Genomic DNA, 12,132 nt, shown 5'->3' with positions numbered 1-12,132 from the left:
CTGGTTTTATTGATTTTTTAACCAAACTAAAAACCGAATCCGAACCAAAACACTTGATTGTGGTTTTGCCAAAACCAAAACACGATGATGAATTAGAACAAAAACCAAAACACGGGGGTGTGTGCACATCTCTACTAATGAGACTTATGGGGGTAAATTTATTAAGGTGGGAATTTTTTAGAACTGGTGATGTTGCTCATAGCAAACAAATATATTCTACTTATAATATATTCTACTTATCTTCTGCTTCTAGAAGATAACAGAATCTGATTGGTTGCTATGGGCAACATCACCAGTTCTGAAAAACTCCTACCTTAGTAAATTTACCCCATAGTATGAGTGTGAGAGACTCATTGGGGTAAATTTACTAAGATGGGAGTTCTATTTAAGATGGGATGTTGCCCATAGCAACCAATCAGATTCTACTTCTCATTTATCTAGCACCTTCTAGAAGAAAATACCTGGAATCTGATTGGTTGCTATGGGCAACATCCCATCTTGAATAGAACTCCAATCTTAGTAAATTTACCCCATTGTGTGATGAAGGTGTCTGCAGCCACTCGGCTGCAGGCTCCTTCATTACTCTAGGCCAGGGGTTCTCAAACTCGGTCCTCAGGACCCCACACAGTGCATGTTTTGCAGGTAACCCAGCAGGTGCACAGGTGTATTAATTACTCACTGACACATTTCAAAAGGTCCACAGGTGGAGCTAATTATGTCACTTGTGATTCTGTGAGGAGACCTGCAAAACATGCACCGTGTGGGGTCCTGAGGACCGAGTTTGAGAACCTGTGCTCTAGGCCATAGGTTCTCAAACTCGGTCCTCAGGACCCCACACAGTGCATGTTTTGCAGGTCTCCTCACAGAATCACAAGTGAAATAATTAACTACACCTGCTGACCTTTTAAAATGTGTCAGTGAGTAATTAATACACCTGTGCACATGCTGGGTTACCTGCAAAACATGCACTGTGTGGGGTCCTGAGGACCGAGTTTGAGAACCTCTGCTCTAGGCCTTTGTGCTGTGCACTGGCTGCACCACCGGTAGCCCCGCCCCTGTCTCCCCCGCCTCTGTTCCTCTCTCACTCACTCTTTCCATCTGCTGGTGAATATATTGTTTTACATTACTGAGTCTGACACCAATTCCTAACACTTCAGTCACTTTTGGGCACAATCTTGAAAGTTAAACAAAACACATTTGCATTGAAAGTTTGAAACAAAGCGCAGAGTCACATGTCCTGGGGATCCATCTAAGGCACTTGCAGTAAATCACGTTCCGTGCCTTGTGTTACAGGATCACACTACAGTACATTAGAGTCAGAGCTCATTTTTATACAAAACTTTGGAAGTTGCGCTTCTTACCTTTGTTGTCTGGCAGTGGGAGACAAATGTCACTTTTGCGAATGGGTCGGAGAGGCCGGTACTGTCCGCAGCAATCAGCCCTCTAGCCTGGTACATGTGCGCACGCAGCTGGAACATGTTTTTTGCTGCCGGGTACAGGTCATGGAGAAAATGATTTATTATTGACCGATTTGCCGCATTCAGATATCAGTGTAAGTTTTTTTTCTCTATCAATTACATTATTTTCATACTGTGTAGGGTATTACAGCAAACAAAAAATAAATAAACAATAATGAAATAAAAAAATATACTACTACAACTACTAATAATAATAATATAGCTATAAGACCTATTATTCAGGGCCCACCGGGGAAATGCAGTGGTAGGGGCCCATGCTTAGGGGTGTGGCCAGTCTCCAGAAAGGGTGTGGCCAGCCACCACATTGGTTTGTCTAACCATTAGATCTTGCCCCTCTATAAATATATATATATATATATATATATATATATATATATAAAATACTGCTAGTGCATGCATGATAATGCACCACAATAATCACAGCTATGCACTGTAGAGAATACACCATAGCCCAGCGCAGTATTAGGTAAAATATGTATAATCTTTCATTCGATTGCATAGTCTGAGACCTGATCTCTAGAAGGGGGAGGGGGGGACCGGGGGTCTCCCCTGTACCCCTGTGGGCCAGTCCAACCCTGGGCCAGCTACACTCCCATAACACATTCATAAGAAGGACCATCTTTGTGCGTCTGAATAGCCACCTCCCAGTCACCACCCAATACATTTTTAAATAAGAATTTACTTACCGATAATTCTATTTCTCGTAGTCCGTAGTGGATGCTGGGGACTCCGTCAGGACCATGGGGAATAGCGGCTCCGCAGGAGACAGGGCACAAAAAGTAAGCTTTTAGGATCACATGGTGTGTACTGGCTCCTCCCCCTATGACCCTCCTCCAAGCCTCAGTTAGGTACTGTGCCCGGACGAGCGTACACAATAAGGAAGGATATTGAACCCCGGGTAAGACTCATACCAGCCACACCAATCACACCGTATAACTTGTGATCTGAACCCAGTTAACAGTATGACAAACGTAGGAGCCTCTGAACAGACGGCTCACAACAAATAACAACCCGATTTTTTTGTAACAATAACTATGTACAAGTATTGCAGACAATCCGCACTTGGGATGGGCGCCCAGCATCCACTACGGACTACGAGAAATAGAATTATCGGTAAGTAAATTCTTATTTTCTCTAACGTCCTAAGTGGATGCTGGGGACTCCGTCAGGACCATGGGGATTATACCAAAGCTCCCAAACGGGCGGGAGAGTGCGGATGACTCTGCAGCACCGAATGAGAGAACTCAAGGTCCTCCTCAGCCAGGGTATCAAATTTGTAGAATTTTGCAAACGTGTTTGCCCCTGACCAAGTAGCAGCTCGGCAGAGTTGTAATGCCGAGACTCCCCGGGCAGCCGCCCAGGATGAGCCCACTTTCCTTGTGGAATGGGCCTTGACAGATTTAGGTTGTGGCAAGCCTGCCACAGAATGTGCAAGTTGAATTGTGCTACAAATCCAACGAGCAATCGTCTGCTTAGAAGCAGGAGCACCCATCTTGTTGGGTGCATACAATATAAGCAGTGAGTCAGACTTTCTGACTCCAGCCGTTCTTGAAATATATATTTTCAATGCCCGGACCACGTCCAACAACTTGGAATCCTCCAACTCGTTAGTAGCCGCAGGCACCACAATAGGCTGGTTCAGGTGAAACGCTGACACCACCTTAGGCAGAAAATGAGGACGCGTCCGCAGTTCGGCCCTGTCCGTATGGAAAATCAGATATGGGCTCTTATATGATAAAGCCGCCAATTCTGATACTCTCCTGGCTGAAGCCAGGGCCAGTAGCATGGTTACTTTCCATGTAAGATACTTCATCTCCACCGATTTGAGCGGCTCAAACCAATGGGATTTTAGAAAATCCAAGACTACATTAAGATCCCACGGTGCCACTGGGGGCACAACCGGGGGCTGTATATGTAGTACTCCTTTTACAAAAGTCTGGACTTCAGGAACTGAAGCCAATTCTTTCTGGAAGAAAATCGACAGGGCCGAAATTTGAACCTTAATGGACCCCAATTTGAGGCCCATAGACAATCCTGTTTGCAGGAAATGTAGGAATCGACCCAGTTGAAATTCCTCCGTGGGGGCCTTCCTGGCCTCACACCACGCAACATATTTCCTCCAAATGCGGTGATAATGTTGTGCAGTCACCTCCTTCCTGGCCTTTACCAGTGTAGGAATGACCTCTTCCGGAATGCCTTTTTCCTTTAGAATTCGGCGTTCAACCGCCATGCCGTCAAACGCAGCCGCGGTAAGTCTTGGAATAGACACGGTCCCTGCTGAAGCAGGTCCCGTCTTAGAGGTAGAGGCCACGGATCCTCCGTGAGCATCTCTTGAAGTTCCGGGTACCAAGTTCTTCTTGGCCAATCCGGAGCCACTAGTATCGTTCTTACTCCCTTTTGCCGTATAATTCTCAGTACTTTTGGTATGAGAGGCAGAGGAGGGAACACATACACTGACTGGAACACCCACGGTGTTACCAGAGCATCCACAGCTATTGCCTGAGGATCTCTTGACCTGGCGCAATACCTGTCCAGTTTTTTGTTGAGGCGGGACGCCATCATATCCACCATTGGTTTTTCCCAACGGTTCACAATCATGTGGAAGACTTCTGGATGAAGTCCCCACTCTCCCGGGTGTAGATCGTGTCTGCTGAGGAAGTCTGCTTCCCAGTTGTCCACTCCCGGAATGAATACTGCTGACAGTGCTATCACATGATCTTCCGCCCAGCGAAGAATCCTTGCAGCTTCTGCCATTGCTGTCCTGCTTCTTGTGCCGCCCTGTCTGTTTACGTGGGCGACTGCCGTGATGTTGTCCGACTGGATCAACACCGGCTGACCCTGAAGCAGGGGTTTTGCCAGACTTAGAGCATTGTAAATCGCTCTTAGCTCCAGTATATTTATGTGAAGAGACATCTCCAGGCTTGACCATACTCCCTGAAAGTTTCTTCCTTGTGTGACCGCTCCCCAGCCTCTCAGACTGGCATCCGTGGTCACCAGGACCCAGTCCTGTATGCCGAATCTGCGGCCCTCTAACAGATGAGCACTCTGCAACCACCACAGAAGAGACACCCTTGTCCGTGGCGATAAGGTTATCCGCTGATGCATCTGCAGATGCGATCCGGACCATTTGTCCAGCAGATCCCACTGAAAAGTTCGTGCGTGGAATCTGCCGAATGGAATCGCTTCGTAAGAAGCCACCATCTTTCCCAGGACTCTTGTGCATTGATGCACAGACACTGTCCCTGGTTTTAGGAGGTTCCTGACAAGTTCGGATAACTCCCTGGCTTTCTCCTCCGGAAGAAACACCTTTTTCTGAACCGTGTCCAGAATCATTCCCAGGAACAGCAGACGTGTCGTCGGGGTGAACTGAGATTTTGGAAAATTCAGAATCCACCCGTGTTGTTGCAGCACTAGTTGGGTTAGTGCTACTCCGTCTTCCAGCTGTTCTCTGGATCTTGCCCTTATCAGGAGATCGTCCAAGTAAGGGATAATTAATACGCCTCTTCTTCGTAGAAGGATCATCATTTCGGCCATTACCTTGGTAAAGACCCGAGGTGCCGTGGACAATCCAAACGGCAGCGTCTGAAACTGATAATGACAGTTTTGCACCACGAACCTGAGGTACCCTTGATGTGAAGGGCAAATTGGGACATGCAGGTAAGCGTCCTTTATGTCCAGGGACACCATAAAGTCCCCTTCTTCCAGATTCGCTATCACTGCTCTGAGTGACTCCATCTTGAACTTGAATTTTTGTATGTACAGGTTCAAAGATTTGAGATTTAGAATAGGTCTTACCGAGCCGTCCGGCTTCGGTACCACAAATAGCGTGGAGTAATACCCCTTTCCCTGTTGTAGGAGGGGTACCTTGACTATCACCTGCTGAGCAAACAGCTTGTGAATGGCTTCCAATACCGTCGCCCTGTCCGAGGGAGACGTTGGCAAAGCAGACTTTAGGAACCGGCGAGGGGGAGACTTCTCGAATTCCAACCTGTAACCCTGAGATACTACCTGTAGAATCCAGGGGTCCACCTGTGAGCAAGCCCACTGTGCGCTGAAATTCTTGAGTCGACCCCCCACCGTTCCTGAGTCCGCTTGTAAGGCCCCAGCGTCATGCTGAGGGCTTTGCAGAACCCTGGGAGGGCTTCTGTTCCTGGGCAGGGGCTGCTTGCCTCCCTCTCTTACCCCTTCCTCTGCCCCGAGGCAGATATGACTGTCCTTTTGTCCGCTTGTTCTTATAGGAACGAAAGGACTGCGGCTGAAAAGACGGTGTCTTTTTCTGTTGGGAGGGGGTCTGAGGTAAAAAAGTGGATTTTCCGGCAGTTGCCGTAGCCACCAGATCCGATAGACCGACGCCAAATAATTCCTCCCCTTTATACGGCAATACTTCCATATGTCGTTTGGAATCCGCATCACCTGACCACTGTCGCGTCCATAAACTCCTTCTGGCAGATATGGACATCGCATTTACTCTCGATGCCAGAGTGCAAATATCTCTCTGCGCATCTCGCATATAAAGGAAAGCATCCTTTAATTGCTCTATAGTCAATAAAATACTGTCCCTATCCAGGGTATCAATATTTTCAGTCAGGGAATCCAACCAGACGACCCCAGCACTGCACATCCAGGCTGAGGCGATGGCTGGTCGCAGTATAACACCAGTATGAGTGTATATACTTTTCAGGGTAGTTTCCAGCCTCCTATCAGCTGGATCCTTGAGGGCGGCCGTATCAGGAGACGGTAACGCCACTTGTTTCGATAAGCGTGTGAGCGCCTTATCCACCCTAGGGGGTGTTTCCCAGCGCGCCCTAACCTCTGGCGGGAAAGGGTATAATGCTAATAACTTTTTTGAAATTAGCATTTTTCTATCTGGGTTAACCCACGCTTCATCACATACATCATTTAATTCCTCTGATTCAGGAAAAACTACAGGTAGTTTTTTCACCCCCCACATAATACCCCTTTTTGTGGTACTTGTAGTATCAGAGATATGCAAAGCCTCCTTCATTGCCGTGATCATATAACGTGTGGCCCTACTTGAAAATACGTTTGTTTCATCACCGTCGACACTAGATTCAGTGTCTGTGTCTGGGTCTGTGTCGACCGACTGAGGTAAAGGGCGCTTTACAGCCCCTGACTGTGTCTGAGACGCCTGGGCAGGTACTAACTGGTTTGCCGGCCGTCTCATGTCGTCAACTGATTTTTGTAATGTGCTGACATTATCACGTAATTCCATAAACAAAGCCATCCATTCCGGTGTCGACTCCCTGGGGGGTGACATCACCATTATCGGCAATTGCTCTGCCTCCACGCCAACATCGTCCTCATACATGTCGACACACACGTACCGACACACAGCAGACACACAGGGAATGCTCTTATCGAAGACAGGACCCCACTAGCCCTTTGGGGAGACAGAGGGAGAGTTTGCCAGCACACACCCAAGCGCTATAATATATATGGGAACAACCCTATATAAGTGTTGTTCCTTATAGCCGCTTAAATATATAAAAATATCGCCAAAATATGCCCCCCCTCTCTGTTTTACCCTGTTTCTGTAGTGCAGTGCAGGGGAGAGTCCTGGGAGCCTTCCTCACAGCGGAGCTGAGCAGGAAAATGGCGCTGTGTGCTGAGGAGAATAAGCCCCGCCCCCTATTCCGGCGGGCTTTTCTCCCGGAGTTTTAGACATTTGGCATGGGTTAAATACATACATATAGCCTTAATGGCTATATGTGATGTATTCTTTTGCCATAAAAGGTATTATATATTGCTGCCCAGGGCGCCCCCAGCAGCGCCCTGCACCCTCCGTGACCGTCTGGTGTGAAGTGTGTGACAACAATGGCGCACAGCTGCAGTGCTGTGCGCTACCTTCATGAAGACTGAAGAGCCTTCTGCCGCCTGTTTCCGGACCTTCAATCTTCAGCATCTGTAAGGGGGGTCGGCGGCGCGGCTCCGGGACGAACCCCAGGGTGAGACCTGTGTTCCGACTCCCTCTGGAGCTAATGGTGTCCAGTAGCCTAAGAATCCAATCCATCCTGCACGCAGGTGAGTTGAAATTCTCTCCCCTAAGTCCCTCGATGCAGTGAGCCTGTTGCCAGCAGGACTCACTGAAAATAAAAAACCTAAAAAACTTTTTCTAAGCAGCTCTTTAGGAGAGCCACCTAGATTGCACCCTGCTCGGACGGGCACAAAAACCTAACTGAGGCTTGGAGGAGGGTCATAGGGGGAGGAGCCAGTACACACCATGTGATCCTAAAAGCTTACTTTTTGTGCCCTGTCTCCTGCGGAGCCGCTATTCCCCATGGTCCTGACGGAGTCCCCAGCATCCACTTAGGACGTTAGAGAAATATATTTTTCCAAGCGTACGTCTGAAATCAGAACTGCTTCTCATGGAAACATAGCACATAAGAACAAAATGGCCCATCCGGTCTGCCCTTCAGGGTTAGAGTATTAGGGATAGGGTCTTAGGGTTGGTTTAATGGTTTGGGATCGGGTATTAGGGTTATCACTGTACGTACACAATCAGGACGCGTGCACAGTACGACAACTACATCTGACATTGACGTACGATTTAGAATCAGGCCCAGTGATGTTAGATGCTTGTGACGTTACTGATAATAGATGTTACGGGATATAAGTGAGCAATGTACAGTAGTTATATAAAAGCATACTTCCTATAAACCCTGCCTCTGCCTTTCTGCCTGTGCTGATGGCCTGGCCGCGGTCATGGTCCCTGTATAGAAGTCATTGAATGCTGAGCTGCTGTCAGTAAAGAGGAATTAGAAGCTGGAGCAGTAATGAGATCTCACATCTCTTTTAGTTTCGGCGGAGCGCCTTTTACTATGGCACAATAGACAGTAGGAGATCACTGCTGAATGGCCTGACCTGTCCTACTCTTAAGAACTCTGCTGCTGCTTCCATGTCTTATTCATCAAAGCTTACATTATACCATATAGTGCCATGTACTGGAATATCATGGTAAATCGTCTAACATACCCTCCAATCCAATTACCAAATTAAATTCATTATGAAGGGCTCAAAAATAGGAATGAGCGGGTTCGGTTCCTCGGAATCCGAACCCGCCCGAACTTCATGTTTTTTTACACGGGGCCGAGCGACTCGGATCTTCCCGCCTTGCTCGGTTAACCCGAGCGCGCCCGAACGTCATCATCCCGCTGTCGGATTCTCGTGAGGCTCGGATTCTATCGCGAGACTCGGATTCTATATAAGGAGCCGCGCGTCGCCGCCATTTTCACACGTGCATTGAGATTCATAGGGAGAGGACGTGGCTGGCGTCCTCTCCGTTTCTAGAGAAGAGAGTGAGACAGTAGAGAGAGACACAGTAGTAATTTTGGGGAGCATTAGGAGGAGTACTAGTTAGGTTACTTGCTGAAGTGATAGATAGTGTGACTGTATATTATCTGACTTGTGGGGGAGACACTGACAGTGGGGAGCAGTTAGAGTCTGAGAGCAGGACTCAGGAGTACATATAACGTACAGTGCACACTTTTGCTGCCAGAGTGCCACACTGCCATTGTGACCACACTGACCACCAGTATAATATATATTGTGATTGTCTGCTTAGGAGTACTACTTGCAAGTTGCTGATAGTGTGACCAGTGACCTGACCACCAGTCACCACCAGTTTAATATATATATTTATATATATATATAATTGTATATAATATATATATAATATTGTATACCACCTACCCGTGGTTTTTTTTTTTCTTTCTTCTTTATACATACTACTATAGTAGCTTACTGTAGCAGTCTGCGGTGCTGCTGAGCTGACAGTGTCCAGCAGGTCCGTCATCAGTCATTACATAATAAATATATATACCTGTCCGGCTGCAGTACTAGTGATATTATATATATATATATATATATATTAATTTCATCTCCTTATCATCCAGTCTATATTAGCAGCAGACACAGTACGGTAGTCCACGGCTGTAGCTACCTCTGTGTCGGCAGTCGCTCGTCCATCCATAATTGTATACCACCTACCCGTGGTTTTTTTTTTTTTCTTTCTTCTTTATACATACTACTATAGTAGCTTACTGTAGCAGTCTGCGGTGCTGCTGAGCTGACAGTGTCCAGCAGGTCCGTCATCAGTCATTACATAATAAATATATATACCTGTCTGGCTGCAGTACTAGTGATATTATATATATATATATATATATATATATATTGATTTCATCTCCTTATCATCCAGTCTATATTAGCAGCAGACACAGTACGGTAGTCCACGGCTGTAGCTACCTCTGTGTCGGCAGTCGCTCGTCCATCCATAATTGTATACCACCTACCCGTGGTTTTTTTTTTTCTTTCTTCTTTATACATACTACTATAGTAGCTTACTGTAGCAGTCTGCGGTGCTGCTGAGCTGACAGTGTCCAGCAGGTCCGTCATCAGTCATTACATAATAAATATATATACCTGTCCGGCTGCAGTACTAGTGATATTATATATATATATATATTGATTTCATCTCCTTATCATCCAGTCTATATTAGCAGCAGACACAGTACGGTAGTCCACGGCTGTAGCTACCTCTGTGTCGGCAGTCGCTCGTCCATCCATAATTGTATACCACCTACCCGTGGTTTTTTTTTTCTGTCTTCTTTATACATACTACTATAGTAGCTTACTGTAGCAGTCTGCGGTGCTGCTGAGCTGACAGTGTCCAGCAGGTCCGTCATCAGTCATTACATAATAAATATATATACCTGTCCGGCTGCAGTACTAGTGATATTATATATATATATATATTGATTTCATCTCCTTATCATCCAGTCTATATTAGCAGCAGACACAGTACGGTAGTCCACGGCTGTAGCTACCTCTGTGTCGGCAGTCGCTCGTCCATCCATAATTGTATACCACCTACCCGTGGTTTTTTTTTTTCTTTCTTCTTTATACATACTACTATAGTAGCTTACTGTAGCAGTCTGCGGTGCTGCTGAGCTGACAGTGTCCAGCAGGTCCGTCATCAGTCATTACATAATAAATATATATACCTGTCCGGCTGCAGTACTAGTGATATTATATATATATATATATATATATATATTGATTTCATCTCCTTATCATCCAGTCTATATTAGCAGCAGACACAGTACGGTAGTCCACGGCTGTAGCTACCTCTGTGTCGGCAGTCGCTCGTCCATCCATAATTGTATACCACCTACCCGTGGTTTTTTTTTTTTTCTTCTTTATACATACTACTATAGTAGCTTACTGTAGCAGTCTGCGGTGCTGCTGAGCTGACAGTGTCCAGCAGGTCCGTCATCAGTCATTACATAATAAATATATATACCTGTCCGGCTGCAGTACTAGTGATATTATATATATATATATATATATATATATATATATTATTTCATCTCCTTATCATCCAGTCTATATTAGCAGCAGACACAGTACGGTAGTCCACGGCTGTAGCTACCTCTGTGTCGGCAGTCGCTCGTCCATCCATAAGTATACTAGTATCCATCCATCTCCATTGTTTACCTGAGGTGCCTTTTAGTTGTGCCTATTAAAATATGGAGAACAAAAATGTTGAGGTTCCAAAATTAGGGAAAGATCAAGATCCACTTCCACCTCGTGCTGAAGCTGCTGCCACTAGTCATGGCCGAGACGATGAAATGCCAGCAACGTCGTCTGCCAAGGCCGATGCCCAATGTCATAGTACAGAGCATGTAAAATCCAAAACACCAAATATCAGTAAAAAAAGGACTCCAAAATCTAAAATAAAATTGTCGGAGGAGAAGCGTAAACTTGCCAATATGCCATTTACCACACGGAGTGGCAAGGAACGGCTGAGGCCCTGGCCTATGTTCATGGCTAGTGGTTCAGCTTCACATGAGGATGGAAGCACTCAGCCTCTCGCTAGAAACCTGAAAAGACTCAAGCTGGCAAAAGCACCGCAAAGAACTGTGCGTTCTTCGAAATCCCAAATCCACAAGGAGAGTCCAATTGTGTCGGTTGCGATGCCTGACCTTCCCAACACTGGACGTGAAGAGCATGCGCCTTCCACCATTTGCACGCCCCCTGCAAGTGCTGGAAGGAGCACCCGCAGTCCAGTTCCTGATAGTCAGATTGAAGATGTCAGTGTTGAAGTACACCAGGATGAGGAGGATATGGGTGTTGCTGGCGCTGGGGAGGAAATTGACAAGGAGGATTCTGATGGTGAGGTGGTTTGTTTAAGTCAGGCACCCGGGGAGACACCTGTTGTCCGTGGGAGGAATAGGGCCGTTGACATGCCTGGTGAAAATACCAAAAAAATCAGCTCTTCGGTGTGGAAGTATTTCACCAGAAATGCGGACAACATTTGTCAAGCCGTGTGTTGCCTTTGTCAAGCTGTAATAAGTAGGGGTAAGGACGTTAACCACCTCGGAACATCCTCCCTTATACGTCACCTGCAGCGCATTCATAATAAGTCAGTGACAAGTTCAAAAACTTTGGGCGACAGCGGAAGCAGTCCACTGACCAGTAAATCCCTTCCTCTTGTAACCAAGCTCACGCAAACCACCCCACCAACTCCCTCAGTGTCAATTTCCTCCTTCCCCAGGAATGCCAATAGTCCTGCAGGCCATGTCACTGGCAATTCTGACGAGTCCTCTCCTGCCTGGGATTCCTCCGATGCATC

General features: G+C 46.5%; 1 protein-coding gene across 1 annotated transcript in view; it reads right to left on the bottom strand.

The window, feature by feature from the left end:
- Positions 1-12,132, bottom strand: part of FER1L6 (fer-1 like family member 6) — a 478,947-nt gene that overhangs the window by 90,436 nt on the left and 376,379 nt on the right. The window contains 1 exon segment of the mRNA XM_063924401.1: positions 1,362-1,486. Coding sequence (XP_063780471.1) covers positions 1,362-1,486 — 125 coding nt within the window.

The sequence above is a fragment of the Pseudophryne corroboree genome, chromosome 5 (assembly GCF_028390025.1).
Source record: "Pseudophryne corroboree isolate aPseCor3 chromosome 5, aPseCor3.hap2, whole genome shotgun sequence".
Lineage (NCBI taxonomy): Eukaryota > Metazoa > Chordata > Amphibia > Anura > Myobatrachidae > Pseudophryne > Pseudophryne corroboree.
This window is presented reverse-complemented; position numbering and strand designations above follow the sequence as displayed.